Raw genomic sequence first — 20859 nt, forward strand, 5'->3', positions numbered from 1 at the left:
AATAAATGTGCCGTTTTCGTGGTCTGACCGTTCCAAATTTTAACCTGTTCCACAATTAAAACTGCCCCTGTTCCAGTGTTCCCATATATCAAAGTTTATCCGACTAGACACCCTTAAGCTATTAACAAATTTTCAGCTTGCTATTAATCAACTTTTTTTTCATACGCGGGATCCAGACCTACTAGAAAAGAGCGATATGATAAATAACAGTTGGCAGATGTCTGTATCATTAAAGTCGATTTCATTTGAAATCTAAAGTCGACATTTTTAAGTACACTAAGAAACAAAATTACCGCACCACCTTGAAAATGGGACATATTTTATGTCTCGTATTTTCTAAACCTGTTGTCCGATTTTATTGATTTTTTTAGTATATTATAGCTTTATTCTTCAAGAATATCAGTGTAATAATATTATTTTTAAAGAGGTAAGTGTCAATGTATACCGGGTGTAAAAATGATAGTGTATTTTTTCCGCAAAGTTTGGAAAACCCTGTGGAATATTCTAGCGTGTATAAAATATTGAATTTAAAACTCAACCGTAGCCTTAAGCTTTCTTAACATTTTTCTTTTTGATCCATTTGTTTATGTTGGATAATAAAAAAGTTAGGTACTTTAACAGCTAACAATATCATTCATCAATACAGAGTGTTTCTAAATAAGTGCGACAAACTTTAAGGGATAATTCTGCATGAAAAAATAATGACAGTTTGCTTTACAAACTTATGTCCTCGAATGCTTTGTTTCCGAGATACGGGATGTTGAAGTTTTTCTTACCAACTGACGATTTATTTATTGCTCTAAAGCTGCTTGAGTTTGCTGGTTGTAAACGAAATTTGGTAGGTTTTAAGAGGTAGTTATTCCGCATTTTTGACGTACAATTAAGAATTTTATATTCGCCATTGGCGTGCATACGGGTATAAACATTTTAGATACATCCCGTATGCACGCCAATGGTGAATATAAAATTCTTAATTGTTTGTAAAAAATGCGCAATAACTACCTCTTAAAACCTACTAAATTTCATTTGCATATCTCAACCGGTTTTAGAGCAATAAATAAATCGTCAGTTTGTAAGAAAAAATTCAACATCCCGTATCTCGGAAACGAAGCATTTGTGGACATATGTTTATAAAGCAAAGGGTCATTATTTTTTCATGCCGAATTACCCCTTAACGTTTATCGCACTTATTTAGAAACACCCTGTGTTAATGAAGAACATGACTAGTTCATACAGTACCTAACTTTTTTCTTATCAAACATAAGCGAATGAATCAAAAAGAAAAATGTTAAGAAAGGCTAATGCTACAGTTGAGTATTAATTTCAATATTTTATATACGCTGGAATATTCCACAGGTTCTTCCAAACTTTGAGGAAAAAACATACTATCATTGTTACACCCGGTATACAATGATACTTACCTGTTTCGCAATAATGTTATTACATCGATATTCTTGAATAATCAAGCTATAATATACTAAAAAAATCAATAAAATCGGACAAGGTCTTTAGGAAATACGAGACATCAAAAATGTCCCATTTTTAAGGTGGTGCGTTAATTTTGATGCTTAGTGTATTTTCAGAAAATTTAATATTATTGGGAATACGATAAACCAGGATAGACTGATTACAGAGGTATAGTATTTTTACTATAAAAACGTTATTACGTAGGTCAAAATTTTTGACGTAAGAGAACTGTCAAAACATTAGAATGTGACTTTTCATTATTGCCGTGTTTATAATAAACATAGCAATAATGAAAAGTCACATTCTAATGTTTTGACAGTTCTCTTACGTCAAAAATTTTGACCTACGTAATAACGGTTTTGTAGTAAAAATACTATATATTCTATATTATACTGTTATGACAGTTCCGACAAATGAAGGGCTGGGAACAATAATGTTCCAAGCGCCATTTCACAAATTTTTCAGGAAATTAATTTCTAATTTTAAAGTGTCATAACTTTTGTTATTTGAAGGACTGTAAATGTTAAAATGATTTTATACTACAGTATGGCAAATTGTAACAACGCCTCAAGTTAGATAATGTCATAAGTAAGATTCTAATGTGTGATTATGTAACATTTTTTACGACGTCTGCAGTGTACCTGGAACCTTAATGCACTATAAGCCTTGTAGTTGGAACCTTATGGAATTATAAGATAAACAGTTTACACAAATTTTTTAATTTTCCAAATAGTGCGGCAGATTCGTGCAAATATTATAAGAATTGTGCATTTAATGATAGAAGCATATAATTTGAACCACATGTACTACACATATAAAGGTTCAAAATTAGATATGAGGCCATCTCAGATTTTACCTTTTACAAAATTGGCGGGCATTCTAAATGATGACGATACATAATATGTGACTAATAGCACGATAACTTTTAAACGAGAAGACCGACTTCAACCAAATTTGGTATATATGAGTTCTTTTATTGACAGTCAAAATATTCGACTGTCCCGATACTTTTGACACGCCCTATAATGTTTATGTACGAATAATAATTGTTGCACCAACTGTATAATTATTTTCTAATATACATAAATATTTAATATAAAATCATGTAATTTGTTGTGTAGATATTATTCTATTTTTCTTTCTCAGGAAAATTTTCATTAATAATCAATTCTCATTATTAATCAAATTTCAAAAATATTATTGGTACCTATGCTAAATCAAATATCACAAGCATTAAGTCCTTATTATCTAAATACAACACCGTCGACCAAACAGCACCCTGTTTGGTCGACGCCAAAAGACGCCAAGAAGTCTGGCGTCACTTTCTCTTCGTCCCAATTTAGACTGAACAATAAAGTTTTGCTCTCTTTCAAAAAGACGAAAACAGACATACACGAAAGCCCCGCGCTAAAAGAGAGAAACCACTGTGTTATCTAAAATTTTAGTGCACACAGAGTGCATTTCCCAATTTTCCTGTTAACAGTATCTAGTCTAGACACAGATTGCGGTGTAAGTTTTGTGGAAACGGCTTGTTTCTACACAATTTTCTTTCCATTCAAATTGTGGGGGTGTGAATAGTGACACATAACAATGGTAAAATCGTTTTTCTTTTGTTTAAGTTTGAAAACAGGTGCTGCAATTATGAGCGGGACCAACTTGGTAAGTAGGAACATTTTTTTTGTATCAAATGTATTAATTAATTAACACCACCTGTTTCGTTGGGAGATTAATTTTCTAAATCAACGATTCCAGCATGCATATAACCGCATAATGAGCAAACAAATTTTTTGTTTTGTATTTATTTTCCATAATAGAAATAAATTTTCGGTTTTTAAATATCTGTATTATGTACCACAAAAATGACTTTGTATGAAAAATTCATAAAAACAAATTATAATGAGAAAATGTTAGTTCGATCTGCAGATATTACTTGAGTAATTGATTTCTGAGTCTAAATTTTTTAAATTTACATTCCCTGATTTGTCCATTGTTGAATATAGGCCCCCTTCAGTTATTTATATCTTCTGTTTTGCGCTTCTGCTATCCAATCGGTCCCAATTATGGACAACGTTTTTGAGAAACTATTTTAAGACAGCTGATTCTTTCATATATTGTTCCCTATGCTTCCTCGAACACCGTACCGGCCATCTGGCTGTTGATACGAGTTGCGTTCATTACTGCGCAGCACACCTGTACAGGTAAAAATACAAAATTAGAGTGATTGATTAGTGTGATAAAGCTTAGTAGATATGCTATAGTAATAGATAGCAATAAAAGTTAATAACAAAACTTGTAGCCAACTTTGAGTTTCACATTACAAAATTAGTTAGAATGTTACAGGGTGTTCGATATCATAGTGGCAGACCAAACTTATGTTTTTTTTAAGGGAACACCCTATGTTTTATTTTATATTCAAAATCCTGTTAACTTGTCCACCCTAAAAATATATATGTTTGTTATATTATACAGGGTATTTACAAAGTTATAACCAATGTTCTACGAAAATCGTAATAAGTTAAGCTCCCTGTATAAATAAAAATAAGCACAACAGCAATGGTTTATTGGTGCCATATTTTTTTGTTGATTGCCAAAATTTATAAAAATGGTTGATATTGCTAATTTTCTTTATATCGAATACAGGATGAGTCAAAACGCAAGTACATTATTTTCTCAGTAATTTTAAATAGAACACCTTAATTAATAACTTGCTCTGAAAAATGAAAATATCTCGAAAACTAACAAATTTAGGCATAGGGAATATTATACAAAAATTAAAGTACGGTAATGATACTTTTCGATGGTGATATAAAATACAGGGTGTTCCATTTAAAATTTCTGAGAAAAGAATGTACTTACGTTTTGACTCACCCTGTATTCGATATAAGGACAATTAGCAATATCAACCATTTTTATAAATTTTAACAATTAAAAAAAATCTAGCATCAATAAACCATTGCTCGTGTGTTTATTTTTATTTATACAGGCAGCTAAACTTATTACGTTTTTCATAAAAAATTGGTTATAACTTTGTAAAAGCCCTATATAACAAAACAAACCTTTATATTTTTGTGATGGGAAAGTTAAGAGAATTTCGAGTATAAAATAAAATTTAGGATGTTCCATTTAAAAAAACATAAGTTTCGTTTGCCACTATGTTATCGACATTCTTACGACTTATGTAACATTCTAACTCATTTCGTAATTTAAAGCTGAAAGTTGGCTACAATTTTTGTTATCAACTTTTATTGCTATCTATTACTATAGCGGATCTACTGAGCTTTATCACACTTATCAATCACCCTGTATATTGAATTTAAATTATTTTATGACGAAACATTTTTTTGTCATTACTTTTTAAACCACAAAAGTGTGGCAATTATAGTTCATATTTCTAATAATGTTTAAAAAGTAATGACAAAATAATTGTTCGTCTTACAATAATTTTAAATTCGATATGTTTACCTGTACAAATGTGCTGCGCAGTAATGAACGCAACCTGTATCAGCAGCCAGATGGCCGGTACGGTGTTCGAGGAAGCATAGGGAACAATATATCGATGGTATAGTGCACAAATGTGGTAAGTACAACTTTTTAGAAAATTAGTTAAGTACACATAGTACATTATTTTGACTCAAAGTTTATTGTGCACAAATGTGGTAAGCAAATAATGAAACGTGTAAGAAATACAAGTTGACATAATGTGGTAACTGCTAAATATAAGAAAAATTAAATAAGCTAAATGTAGTATGTGCCCTTACCACAAATGGTTTCTCTTCACTGTTCTAATATTATGATACTTCTGATGATGAATAAATATCTGTATTCATTCTTTTTGCGAATTACACAATTTTTCCTTGATATTTGTTATTTAATTTCACTTAGAAGCTTGTAGTATATATCTGTCAAATGGGTTATGTACAATATAAGAAACTCCACATGTGGTAAGTACATACCTATAACTTTCAAATGGCTGTACTGTAAAACGTTAGTTTTTGCACTTACCACAATTGTGCACTATGCCATCGATATGAAAGAACCAGTTGTCTTAAAATAAGTATTTTTTTTCCGACGTTGCCTTGGTCAATTATTTTGAGGTCGTCAATCCATCGCGTTGCATACGTCTATTACAACTCCAAAGACTTTGTAAATATATACTAAATGCCCTGTTCTACCTAGAAATGCAAAAATCTAATTTTCGATAAAGAATCAGTTACTGCCTTTGGGCTTAGCACGGCAGTATATCTGGCCTAATAAAAATTACTTCCATACTGACAATCAGGTCTTTCAAGAAGATTTCTCATGATTTTTGTCTTAGTTAAAGTTAGTTCTGCAGCATAAAATGACCTATTTCTTTTTTAATATCAACATGTTTACCTAATGGGATAAAACTTGTATAGACCAGGACTAATCTGTAAAAAACGTGTATTTTTGGATGTGAGAGGTGGCATTCGGATTTTTGCAGATAAAGTTAGGTGACACTTTTAGTCATAATAATTGACTTATGCTCCTTCTCAAATATACCCGGAATATTAATAAAAAAATTAAAATATTTAAAAATTTCGAAAAACATCGACTTTTTTCTGCTTCCTTTGCTTATAACTTTAAAACGGTTCGTTTTGGAACAAAGTCGTAGAAAAATAAAATAAATATAATTGAATTTTGTATGATATACGACTGGTCAAAAATGTCTTAAAGTATTACCTTTTCTGCCATATAGCAATAAATACAAAAATAAGGTGGCAAAATACGCCTGTTGTTATTCAATGTTTCTTAACCACTTTGGTGGCACTTACAACCTTAGTAATTCGCTTAGAAAATTCTTATAACTTACTTCAATGGTCTATCAAATTTCATTAAAATCGACCTAATAGATTTTGCATGATAAATTTGCAATATAAATGTTTTTAAAAAAGTTCAAATTTTTTAAAATCTTTCTGAACAAAAAGTAGACCATTTAGAAGTTGGCTAATTTTTTTACTTATAAAGAGGTGCTCTACCTATCTAATACACTTTACAGAATTAAAATCGGATTATTTAAGGGGCCTCAGCAATGTTTTAAAATTATAAACAATTTTTTGGCTTATAAACAAATAGCTTTGTTTAATAATAATAAAAGATTAATTTTTAGCAATGGAAATAGTTAAAACCAGTATAATTTGACTTAAACTTTTAAATGCTGTCAGCAGAATTGCTATTTTATTTTTTAATCAAAAGTTATTCTCTTAGATTGCTATATTCAAAGTGATGGAAAAACATTGAATAAAGACAGGCTTGTTTTGTCCCCTTATTTTATATTTATTGCTATTTTGCAGCAAGGGTGTTGTTTGGGAAAGTATGGAACGTATTTTAATATTTTAGTTTATTACTTTTTTATAGTTAAGCATATGACTACTTAATTATGTAATAGCAAATATCCTCTTAGTTTTCTTATAATAAATATATACATAGTTTCACTCCATATTGCATAATAGATTTTATAGTTAAATTTTTATTTTCTACACCACCGGCTGTTCATAAATATTTTCTTGTTGAAAGAGAAAACGCACTCACTTTGACAAAAGTGGATCAAAGTTTGCTTGGCACATGTATCAAGCTAGAAAGTGTTTCAAGGAACCACATGTGTCGACCTTTATCACTTCAAGTTATCTTTACCCAGAAAGGGCGGTACCTGAGCCTTGCCAAAGGAAGACAAAATTTAGTACGAAATTATTAGTCGAACGAGTCACATTGCCTAGCTTACCACCCGGACGGCCGTCCCCGTCGCGGATATGCTGTCCACTCCTAAAAATGCCGGCCACTTACACTCATTTTAAAGGTAGGTGCGATACTTTCTCTAACATTGATACAGTTTATGAATATATCCAGATACATTTCTTCACACAACATACATACGAACACACATCATTCATATTAAGTGCATTATTTCATATCATATATTTACTTTTCATACTATAGTCCACTGCCTTGTTTCTACTACTCAATTAATTAAACCCAGCGGCCTTAATCCTCAATTAGATAAATCAAGTTAGTAAAAAATAAGCCGTTTTTCGACATAAGGGAAAAGACGAGGTTTGACAGTTGAAATGTGTAGTATGAGATATTAAAAAAAGACTACCATCTTGGGATTCATCAATTTTTTAGTGGAACAATTTTTAAATAAACAATCAAAACGTCAAACTTAGTTTTGTGCTCATAACTTAAAAACTTGTTTATTTAGAGATTTGATGTCCACAGGTAACATTTTCAGAAAAAAAAAGATATTTCGAATGAGATACGCTGCATGGAAATCGGTTCATAAACAAAAATGTTATTGCAGAACGGACGACAAAATCGCTGTTTTTGAATATTGTTAATAACAATTTTATTGTTTATTAAAATATGTTTAAATATAGGTACCTAAACTTGAGGGCATTATGGTGTGTGAATGTTGTGCAAAAAATGGTCCAGATCTGTTAAATAGTTTTTGCAAAATTGAATTTGTTTATAAAATTTTTTGAAAACGAGCTAATTTCTGAGGCTGGTTCAGTTAATTTAACTGAATGTATCTCAATATTCCGGGGCTCATTTCCTTGGTTAAGATGTATACTAACAGCCTATGAAAAAAAAAAGTAAAAAAAATTACATGTACGTACACAAAATTATTTGTTAATAAATAGCAGTTTTTGAAGTTATACTTCTTTACCGGCGATAGAGGGTGAATTTTTATATGGTAAAACCTAGCGACCGGGCGCATGCGCATTATAACTTTGTTCTGATTGGATGTTCAAATGACATGTCAAAAATTATTCAATATGGCGGCTGTGGCACAGCTGTAGTTAGATTATTTATGGTTGTTGCGTTTTAAAATTTGTGTGAAAAGAAACAACAAACAAAAGTTAGTTAATAGTTATACTGCCTTTTTAAATAGTTTTCATATACCTATATTTTTGGACTTTTGGACTATTTTGGACAAGGAAAACTCATTCTAATTTGGTAAGTAGTTTTTATTATAATCATATTGTAATTATACAGTTGGATTAGGTTGAAATACATACATTTATTTTCTCAAGAATGCGGATTTTAGAGAGAAATCCCAAATTAGGTTCGATTTTTATTTTTAAATTATGATTTTTTGGCGTAGATTTATTTATCTAGTAGGTATGTAATGCTTTGATTTACATACTTAATTTGATTACCAACAAAAGTTCTACCAATCTTCATCTAATATATTGTTTTCTTACTGTTTTGTTATATTTTTATATTTTCTTCCACAAAATTTAAACTATATAATTTAATTTTCAAAACAACTGTCAAACAGTAAAACGTTCAGTTACCGTATTTTTCCACATGATAAATAATGTGGGATTGGACGAGTGAGTCTACGCTTCGATTACGAATCAAAGCGCCACAAAATTCACGGGTTCAATTCCCGATGCAAGTTTTATTTTTTTATATTTTTATGCATGTTATGATTGTAAGTATATTTGTTATATAATTTTTTTTTTTAGAAAATGCCTATTTAAAATTTTTTCCAACAATTATTATCGTTCAGAAATCATTTTTTCTTTGTGGCATTTTTCAATGTGTTTGTGTGCGTTTTATCCTTTTATTTTTTTAAATTTTTGGTATTGTCTTAAAAATCAGATAATATGTAGTAGAAGTATAACTTCTTACGTGCGTACAAAGTACACACACACATTCTTGTTAAGCATATAAACAATTACAATAATTTCGTAGAAATTAGATCAAATTAAATGGCAATAAAAAATACGGGAAGTTGGTTAAAATACAAAACTTCGAAAAAAAGTTTTTATGTCCTACGACCCTTGGGCTCTGAGATGGTACCCTTTTTTGAAAAAATCACTGTTACGTTAATTAACAACACTAAGAGCTGAAATTAACCAATCTTTTATAAGAAAATTCAATGTTTTTAACAAAGTTCTTAGGAAGAAAAAATGTTAAAAATTGTTTAAACAGGAGTGTTATAAACAAAGAGTATTTTGCGTTCCGACTAAAGTAAAAAAAAATAGTGGGCGTAGCTGAATGAGAAGAAATTCCCACACTACCATTCGCTAGACCGTTGCAGCTCATTTTTAACATTGACAGTATACCGGATTTGAAGCTTAATATTATATATATATATATATATATATATATATATATATATATATATATATATATATATATATATATATATATATATATATATATTGGTAGAAACTTGAATTTTATGAATATTATTCTGTTGCACATTTATTTAGTAGAATTATATTTTAAATAAATGAATAACAATAAAAAGCCACTTCAAAAAAGTTTTATACATCCCATTAGCTGCTTTGTTTTGGATAATTTTGCAATGAAAATAAGAGTTAAATGTTATTATTTTAATGTGGTACCATAGATAAAAAAAATTTGTAAACTTGGTACAGTAGAACCCGATAAGTATAGGCCATTTTTTCCGGGCGCTCTATTTTGAATCCGTGTGTAGTCCAGGCTGTATCGTCGACCCCGTTAGGTTAATTACTCCGATTCGTATTTTTGCACAAACTTACTAAAAAAAAAGTTCCTTATAACAAATCCAGGGGTAACAAGAGGTACCGCGGTCGAAAAATTGTTTAAATAATTTTTGTGAGATTTTATTAGTTTCATGTTAACTTATAAAATTTGGGTGACAAACTGTTTAGTTTATAATTTTAATAACGCAGCATTAAAACATAGGCCATAAAGAAGTTTTCTGGAAAATTTCAAGACAAAATATGCAACAGGAAAAAAGTTACGCGACCTTATAAACGAGTGGCACTCCCCCAAAAAAACGCTCATTTCTCGAGATACTAACCACGGTATGGTGAATGGCTAATTTTGCTCTTACTTTATGTTTTTGATGGTGTTCAAAACGAAAATGAAATTATTTTGAATTTTAGATGGGGAAACGTTGTCAAAATCGCAATTTTACCCTAAAAATAAAAAAATAATAAAATCACGTTCTTCTTAAAATTAAAAGCTACACCTTTTTTTTTTTCTATAAAACATTTTTTTCCTTGCACTCTAGATTTTAACATAAACTTGATTAAACAGCTAAATTTCAAATTTTGTCACTCAACTTGTGCGATTAAACTTTGCAATTCAAGAATCTACACCTTTCACTTCAAACAATTTATAACTTTTTTATAGTAAGACAGAAAGATTGAAGCAGGTCCCATTGTCTTCAGAAAAGTGAAAAATATATACTATAAAAATTTCTTCTTCTTCTTTCTCATAATCCTTGGTGCACTTCAGGGCGTCGGATGTCGGGTTCCGCCTTTTATCCACTTCTTCCAATTGCTTCTATTGGTGGCCAGGTTCTTCATATCCCTCATACTGATGTGTCTCCTTTCACCTATATCTTGGATCTGGTCCATCCATGTCTTCCTCGGCCTTCCCTTTTTTCTTTTGTTTCCCATTTTGGCTTCATGTACCTTCTTTGTAAGTCTATTTTGCTCCATTCGTTGTATGTGTCCAAACCAGCTTAATTGTTTGTTTTCGATCTTCCTAATTATCGGTTCTTGTTCCAACTCTCTTCTTATATCTTCATTTCTGAATCTGTCAAACTTCGTAACTCCGGCTATTTTTCTCATGTATTTCATCTCCGTCGCGTTTATCATTGATTCATGTTTCTTTTGGACAATCCATGTTTCCGCCCCATATGTCATTATCGGATTTACTATGCTGTTATATACTCTGAGTTTAGTTTTGTTGCTTATTTCTGACTTTCCAAAAATTGTATTATTTAAAGAGTAATACACGCTAATTGCCTTCTTCAGTTTATTACTTATTGCCAAGTCCGTTTTCCCATCATCTGTTATTATATTTCCCAGATATTCAAAAGTAGATACATGTTCTATTACTATTCTCCTTACTTTCTACTTTTCCCTTACTATTATATTAGTATTCCTTTCTCTTTTCTCATCTTCATTTATTATCATAAGTTTTGTTTTGTTGAGGTTCATTTCCATTTTTAATTTATGTATCTCTTTTTGCCAAATATCTATTAGTTTCTGCATTTTCTCTACTGTGTCTGTGATTAGAACTATATCATCAGCGTATAGAAGGGAGTTGATCTTTATTGCATTTAAGTTTTTATATCCTACTATGTATTGAAGGTTTCTTGTTTGATCTTTGGTATTTTTGATTAAAGTATCCATGACTATTATAAACAAGAGGGGGCTTAGTCCATCTCCTTGTTTAATTCCCTTATCCCATTTAAAAGTGCCTGATCTTTCTCCATTTATTTGTACTTGACCTTCTACTTCCATATATATAGATTTTATGACTTTTATCATCTTTTTTGGTATATTATAGCTCTCCAATATTTTCCACAATATTTCTCTGTTTATCGTATCAAATGCCGCCTTCAGATCGACGAACATGAGAAATAGTTCATTCCCTTTACGGCATTGTCTCTCTATTATATTTCTTATGATGTAGACGTTATCGTTTGTTTGACGGTTTGATCTGAATGCAGCCTGTTCGTCTTCCAATTCTTTCTCTATCACTGATCTTAGACGCTTCTCTATAATTCTCGTGTATACCTTGAAGGCGACCGATGACAAGCATATTGCTCTATAATTCTCGCATTCATTATGTTGTCCTTTTTTGTATATTGGTAGAACTATGTTCTTCTTCCAGTCATCTGGGATTTTCTCTGTACTCCATGCTTCCTTGCATATCTGTAATAGCCAGTCCTCTCCTTTTTCACCCATCCATTTTATCATTTCTGGATCTAGTTGGTCCTCTCCTGCCGCTTTTCCAAGTTTAATATTGTTTATAGCTTCTTCCAGTTATTCCTTCCTTATACTCTCTGGTTCCTCTTCCTCCTCCAGTTCTGGTCTATTTCTTCCTGCTTCATATATTTCTAATTCTTCGTGTTTGAATTTATCTTCGTAGTATTGTTTCCATACTTCTACTATTTCTGTAGTCTCTATTTTCAATTGGTTATTTTTATCTTTGATTCCATACTGTTCCCTACCTTTTTTCCCTCTTAGACCCTTTATACGGTTCCAGAATTTTCTGTTATCTGTTTTGTAATTTGTTTCCAATTCTTTTCCGAATTCTTCCCAGCTCATATTTTTCGCTTTCCTTACTGCTATCTTTGCTCTATTACGTTTCTCCATGTATTCTACTTTGTTATTTCCATTTCTACATTGTTGATATTTTTTCCAGGCTTGCTTCTTTTCCTTTATTATTTTCTTTAGTCCTTGACTCCACCATTCTGTTCTCTTATGATATTTATTTATTGACTTTTTTCCACAAATTTTCTCTGCTGTTTTATATAGTGTGTCTTTTAGTATTTTCCATCTTTCTTCCATATCTAATTGCTCTCTTTCCAGCTCCATTCTTTGCAATTCCTCATATATTTCTTGTTTATAGTCACTTTTCTCTTTCTCTGTTTTCAGCTTCTTAATATTTATCTTAGTGTATGACTTATCGACTATATATTGCTTTTTCTTTGTAGTCATTTCGGCTACGAGTAGCTTGTGTTGAGTATTAAGTTCTGCAAATTTTTCTGTTTTTATATTTTTGATAATATTCATTTCTGCAGGAATCACGATGTAATCTATTAGACTTTTGGCATTTCTTTCCTGTGCTTCAAAAGTGTATCTGTCCTCCATATTTTGATACCAGAATGTATTTCCAATTTTTAAGTCGTTATTTACACAAAATTGTATCATCTTCTTCCCATTTCTGTTCTCAGCTTTTTCTCCATACCGCCCAAGGCTTCCAAGTCCCTTGTTGATGTCATTTCCAACTCTAGCATTCCAGTCTCCCATAATAATTATGTTCTCAGTATTTTCTCTCACTTCGTCTAAAGCTGTTTGGAGTTCGCTATAGAATTGAGACATTTTCTGTTCTTCTGTGCCCTCGACTGGTGCATACATTTGTATTATGCTAACTAACTCGTCTAGTTTTATACTTACGGTAATTATTCTAGAGTTTATTGCTTGGTATTTTACAACTCTCCCACTCAGATCATCCGTGATTATAAAACCGACTCCCTCTTTTGCTCTCTCCATTTCTTGTACACCTGAGTAGAAGAGCTTGTAACCATCGCCACATCTCATATTTCCTCTTCCCTTTTTCTTCGTTTCACTCAGGCCTAGGATGTCAATGCCGTATGTTTTCATTTCCTCTGTCAATTCGAATTCTTTACCATAAAGACTTGTGATATTCCAAGTACCTATTATTGTTGTTTCCTTTCCATTATTTTCGTTGTCCTTTTCCATTTGCGTTGTCTTTTTTACTAGTATCTTTGCAGTTTTTGGTGCCTGTGTTTTCAGTTTTTTTGAGTTATATGCTCCCCCTTCTGCTGTTCTTATTGATTTTGGTATTTGCTGTATTTCGTTTCCTGGGGATCTTTCACTCGCTTTTCTCCCCTTTGTTTTTTGTTCCCCTGCTCCTTGATCAAATTAAATGGCAATAAAAAATACGGGAAGTTGGTTAAAATACAAAACTTCGAAAAAAAGTTTTTATGTCCTACGACCCTTGGGCTCTGAGATGGTACCCTTTTTTGAAAAAATCACTGTTACGTTAATTAACAACACTAAGAGCTGAAATTAACCAATCTTTTATAAGAAAATTCAATGTTTTTAACAAAGTTCTTAGGAAGAAAAAATGTTAAAAATTGTTTAAACAGGAGTGTTATAAACAAAGAGTATTTTGCGTTCCGACTAAAGTAAAAAAAAAATAGTGGGCGTAGCTGAATGAGAAGAAATTCCCACACTACCATTCGCTAGACCGTTGCAGCTCATTTTTAACATTGACAGTATACCGAATTTGAAGCTTAATATTATATATATATATATATATATATATATATATATATATATATATATATATATATATATATATATATATATATTGGTAGAAACTTGAATTTTATGAATATTATTCTGTTGCACATTTATTTAGTAGAATTATATTTTAAATAAATGAATAACAATAAAAAGCCACTTCAAAAAAGTTTTATACATCCCATTAGCTGCTTTGTTTTGGATAATTTTGCAATGAAAATAAGAGTTAAATGTTATTATTTTAATGTGGTACCATAGATAAAAAAAATTTGTAAACTTGGTACAGTAGAACCCGATAAGTATAGGCCATTTTTTCCGGGCGCTCTATTTTGAATCCGTGTGTAGTCCAGGCTGTATCGTCGACCCCGTTAGGTTAATTACTCCGATTCGTATTTTTGCACAAACTTACTAAAAAAAAAGTTCCTTATAACAAATCCAGGGGTAACAAGAGGTACCGCGGTCGAAAAATTGTTTAAATAATTTTTGTGAGATTTTATTAGTTTCATGTTAACTTATAAAATTTGGGTGACAAACTGTTTAGTTTATAATTTTAATAACGCAGCATTAAAACATAGGCCATAAAGAAGTTTTCTGGAAAATTTCAAGACAAAATATGCAACAGGAAAAAAGTTACGCGACCTTATAAACGAGTGGCACTCCCCCAAAAAAACGCTCATTTCTCGAGATACTAACCACGGTATGGTGAATGGCTAATTTTGCTCTTACTTTATGTTTTTGATGGTGTTCAAAACGAAAATGAAATTATTTTGAATTTTAGATGGGGAAACGTTGTCAAAATCGCAATTTTACCCTAAAAATAAAAAAAATAATAAAATCACGTTCTTCTTAAAATTAAAAGCTACACCATTTTTTTTTCTATAAAACATTTTTTTCCTTGCACTCTAGATTTTAACATAAACTTGATTAAACAGCTAAATTTCAAATTTTGTCACTCAACTTGTGCGATTAAACTTTGCAATTCAAGAATCTACACCTTTCACTTCAAACAATTTATAACTTTTTTATAGTACGACAGAAAGATTGAAGCAGGTCCCATTGTCTTCAGAAAAGTGAAAGATATATACTATAAAAATTTCAAAAAAATATATTAAAATGGAACTGAGTTGTAGCGAGTTAAACGCAAAAAAACGTGACATTATTTTTTTTTATTTTTAGGGTAAAATTGCGATTTTGACAATGTTCCCCCACGCAAAATTCAAAACAACCCTAATTATCGTTTTCAGCACCATCAAGAATATAAGGTATGACCAAAATTAGTCATTCACCACACCGTGGTCAGTATCTCGAGAAATAAGCTTTTTTGGGGTGTGCCGCTCGTCTATAAAGTCACATAACATTTTTCCTATTGCATATTTTGAATTAAATTTTTTTGGACAACTTCTTAATGAATCATATTTTATTGCTGTGTTGGTTAAAATTATAAACTAAAAAGTTTGTTGCTCAACTTTTTTAAGTAAACATGAAACTAACGAAATCTGACGACAAAATGTTTAAAAATCAACAACTTCTCTTTTGATGTGTTTAATAATTTTGGACAAATCTCATTGTTATCTAAATACTTCAAAGATGACACAGTAAAATTTTCAAAAGGAAATATTTACAGCGACCAACAATACAACGAGGTAAAATTGAAAAATCATCAAAATTTATTTTTCGCATTTTTGCATAAAATTTGATTTTTGAACATGTTCCACTAATTCTAGAAAAAAATATACTCCATATTCGGATTCAGTGACCTCGAAAACATAAGGAATGACCAAAATTTGTCATTCAACGTAAAGTTAATTTTTGTGGTCAGTATAACGTAATTTTAGGGGTTGCTGACGCTCGCTAGCCGTGCCCACGATTCAGTCACTCGACTACGCCCGCTATTTTTACTTTAGTCGGAACGCAAAATACTCTTTGTTTATAACACTCCTGTTTAAACAATTTTTAACATTTCTTCTTGCTAAAAACTTTGTTAAAAACATTGACTTTTCTTATAAAAGATAGGTTAATTTCAGCTCTTAGTGTTGTTAATTAAGGTAACAGTGATTTTTTCAAAAAAGGGGACCATCTCAGACCCCAAGGGTCGTAGGACCTAAAAATTTTTTTTCGAAGTTGTGTATTTTCACCAGCTTTCCGTATTTTTTATTGCCATTTAATTTTATTTAATTTCCACGAAATTATGGTAATTGTTTATAAGCTTAAAAACTGCTATCTATTAACAAATAATTTTGTGTACGTACATGTAATTTTTTTTACTTTTTTTTTTCATAGGCTGTTAGTATACATCTTTACGAAGGAAATGAGCCCCGGATTATTGAGATACATTGAGCCAAATTAACTGGACCAGCCTCAGAAATTAGCTCGTCTTTCAAAAAAATTTATAAACAAATTCAATTTTGCAAAAACTATTTAACAGATCTGGACCATTTTTTGCACACCATTCACACACCATAATGCCCTTAAGTTTAGGCATATTTAAACATATTTTAATAAACAATAAAATTGTTATTAACAATATTCAAAAACAGCGATTTTGTCGTCCGTTTTGCAATAACTTTTTTGTTTATTAACCGATTTTCATTTAGCGTATCTCATTCGATGTATCTTTTTTTTTCTGAAAAAGTTACCTGTGAACGTGAAATCTCTAAATAAACAAGTTTTTAATTTATGAGCAAAAAACTAAGTTTGACGTTTTGATTGTTTATTTAAAAACTGTTCCACTAAAAAATTGATGAATCCCAAGATGGTAGTCTTTTTGTAATATCTCGTAGTACACATTTCAACTGTCATACCTCGTTTTTTCCGTTATGTCAAGTAAAAAACCTAACTTGATTGGCCTAAATTAGAAGATCATTAGACGCTTCATTTTGGTTACTATTGAGCCAGGATTTTTCATTTTAATTAATTAATATTTTTATTTCATCTTTCGCTTTACTTCATTAATATCTTAATATCAATTAAACGGTCCTTCGAAAAATAAATTCATATTTCAATTACATCTAATTAATTTACATAATTAAGTGTATTCATACTGTTTAACAATTTTATTTGATTAAATTACATAATATAATTATTATTTGATTATATAAACATTTTGATTTTTCTATTATTATATTTATCATTTATTGTTTAATAATACAACATTGGTTATAATTTATTGTGCTATATGATTTTAAGTGATTATTTTTTATTCAATCTGGTATTATACGCATACTTTTTCTTACACGTTCTTCTTCTTAAATTATTTGGATTCTATCTGTACCTGTTTCGTTATCCTTACTGTACTTATCTATTTGTTGCTATTTCTGCTATCTTGTATTATTGGTATAATATTATTATATTAGTTCTATTGGCAATAATATTATTACTCATTTGCGATTATTTGTTTCTCACATCAAATAGTATAATTGGTCTTATTCAATTCTAGAGCATTTATTCATTTTTCGTTGGTTTGCGTTGTTTAATTTTGACTGCGTTGTCGCTTTTACATACGTTCTTACTTCTTATCTCGCAATGTTGACAAAATAAACACCTCCAATTCTTCGCTCCAAGCAGCATACCCTAGATTGAAACAGACACTCACATTCGAGCAGCAAGTTAATATTTTTGAATTATTATTCGAATTCGAAACCATTTTTATTGATATTTTCACACATCGCATCGCATTTCAATTTAATTGGTTCAGTTTTGTTCTACTCATTCTATTCGTATTCAATCCTTTTTCTCATTACTCTACTTTCTACGTTCTTCGTAATCTCGTTAACTCTAGCCTTTGGTGCCACATATCACACTAGGGTTACTATTCAAGGTGTTAAATAATGTCTCTTTTGTTTTGGTTTTTACACTTTTACATACAGGTTCGTATTTTGTTTGACTAATGCCTGGTTGCACCAACAGATCTTAAGCTCCAGCTTAGCTAAGCTCTACTTATAGATAGGGCCTCCTTGAATATCCCTTACGTTGCACCATAATTTTAGATTCTTACCTTATTATCAACTATATATATTATTATATTATCGTATTCTTATTGTAATATATTATAATTATATTATATTAATTCTTATGATATTCTCGACTTAAGCTTAAGATCTGTTGGCGCAACCGGGCATAAAAGTCCTTAGGATCATTTCGCGTTGGTTAAACAACATAATTTCTATGTAGACTGCTTAATTTCACCTTACTCGTTCATTCATGCATTCATTCATTTCACTGTAAGGGTTGCAAATCATCATCTCACACTTCTCTTCGTTTTAACCAACCTGCAAATGAATTTTGCTTCTTAGTTAACCGCTTCTTCAAACATTATATCAAGTGAGAACCACAACTTTGTATTAGATATGTCTCAAACCGCTCAGTTCAGTTAGCTCAGACTTTTCTAGTAAACTCTTTTTATTCATACAACCACGTCCTATAGGCAATCTTATAGGTGCTGAATTGGTTCTTCTTCTGTTACATTCTGATCGAATTCTTTGCGAACCAAATCAACTTGTAGCCTTAGAAACGATTTTCGGTAATGTTCTATAGGAGCTAGTTTCTACGGCTCTTTCAATTTCTTTTTACTTCACATTTACACTTGATTTTTGCACTTTGCTTCTACAAAGGTTTCAGAAAGTCGAAAACATATCTACATCTGCAGTTTTTGTCCCAGCACAATCAAGTTTATGGGGATATTTTCTAAGCTATTTATTTAATTTACAAGAGACAACACGAAGGTTTTCTGGTACTCTATAATTTCGACAACATAATTCTCTTTATTTTCTTTTCGATACATACAGTGGAACCTCGATAACTCGGATTAATCGGGACCGCGACCGATCCGGGTTATCGAAAATCCGAGATAGCCGGAGAATATGGTAAAAATTAATAAAATACGGTATACTTACAGATAAACTCCGTTAGAATTGAAATAACATGAAATATATTTATAAATATGCACAGTGTAACGGACAAGGAAATCACTTCATGTGATGACGTGCCGGACCGAACACCAGGATAACCCAAGGACCTCGTTGCTCAGAGTCGGGAGCGTAAAAATGGGGGGGTTTAAATTCAGATCTTAAATAGGGTAACTGGAAGATTGAGATGAGGCTAAGACAAGACAAACGATACGGAATACATAAGACTAGAAGTTGGGCGCCGTTTAAATTTTTACCACTAAATTTATAAAGGAAATACACAAATATAAAAATAACATACCTGTAAAAAAATACACAAAAAATATACACATAAAAATAAGGAACTTATACTGGACTTCATAAAAAATAGTAAATCTCAAAAAAACTTTATTTACGATACTAAATAGTTTTGATATATATTATAATATCTTACATGTTCCTACTCTTAACGGTGTTTACAGAATATCATGCATTATGTATACTATCCTATTAATGGGACCGTGGTCTCTAATTGTACTAACTGATCAAACGCAATATTTAAAGAAACTTTAAAAAAATGAAAGATAATGTCTAAATAAGCTAAATTTTGTAAATGAAGTTAATTAGACCATTGTCCACTGTGAAACCAATAAAAAGCTTTTCATGTTTCGTTTTACTCTACAATAACCTATTATTTATATATTTACAAAAAATACACAAAAAAATGTTTTAAATAAAAAAATTGTCCGTTAATAGTTCACAATGGAACTATATTTGCAAAAATTAAGAAAGTTCTTTAATCACGTAAAGGAATCTCCTAACACTCAATAGGTCATTGGCACGATTTCAGATCAAACAACTCAAAGTGCCTCATCTGTTTATTTAGATGGCACGCGACACAAAATAAATTACTGACTGACCTTATGTTTGAAGGGTGGATGGCTAGTGGTCTTGCGGCGACTTTAAAGATGAACAATGAACAGCCGGTATCCAGCCTGCTGGGGGTTGCTGTTGTCGAAAAATGGTCAAGATTGGAATATATCCCTCGGACTCTTTAAGATAAAAAAGGATTTCTTTAATATCATTGAATTTACTTAGGAAATTTAAAAAAACTTACCACGTGTAATATAACGTGAGATTTAGCACGAACACAAAGAACTATTACTCAACTAACTATAACTGAAGCGTCGAAGCGTCCTGACTTCGGACGAAACCAAAAAACTAATGAGCCACTAACAGCTCAAAAACTATACACACAATGCCAAGAATTCGCAGATTTTTTGCTTAAATAGGGCTGATGGCTTGTATGACGCGAGATTGTTAACGGTCGTCAAAAACACACAAAAAAGGCCCTTATTAGCATCGTAGCAGTGTCTCAGAACTCTAATCCTAAATGAGTTATGACTGTTTCAGGAGATTAAGTGTTAATGATTTTGTCCATTCCTAGATAGCCACGTTGAGTGTGAAAACAGATGGTTATGGGGAATATGGCATTCGAACACACATGTAGGTACAGCACCGGCATAAACAAGCTATTTGACAAAATGAGTTAGATTTTACACGCGGAAAATTAAACCGTTATAACAGTACCTACTCATTAAAATTACTAAAAAAAAACACCAAACACAAACGTAAGCAAATGGAAGCAAACAATACAAGACACACAATACAGTCACAATAATGTAATGTTATTATTTAAGAAC

At 31.0% G+C, this 20859-nt stretch overlaps 1 protein-coding gene across 1 annotated transcript in view; it reads left to right on the forward strand.

Annotated features, from left to right (window-relative positions):
- Positions 1 to 2851: 2851 nt before the first annotated feature.
- Positions 2852 to 20859, forward strand: part of LOC114349254 (uncharacterized) — a 49674-nt gene continuing 31666 nt past the window's right edge. The window contains exon 1 of the mRNA XM_028299614.2: positions 2852 to 3126. Coding sequence (XP_028155415.1) covers positions 3058 to 3126 — 69 coding nt within the window. The 5' untranslated portion in view covers positions 2852 to 3057. The remainder of the gene's footprint in view (positions 3127 to 20859) is intronic.

The sequence above is a fragment of the Diabrotica virgifera genome, chromosome 3 (assembly GCF_917563875.1).
Source record: "Diabrotica virgifera virgifera chromosome 3, PGI_DIABVI_V3a".
NCBI lineage: Eukaryota > Metazoa > Arthropoda > Insecta > Coleoptera > Chrysomelidae > Diabrotica > Diabrotica virgifera.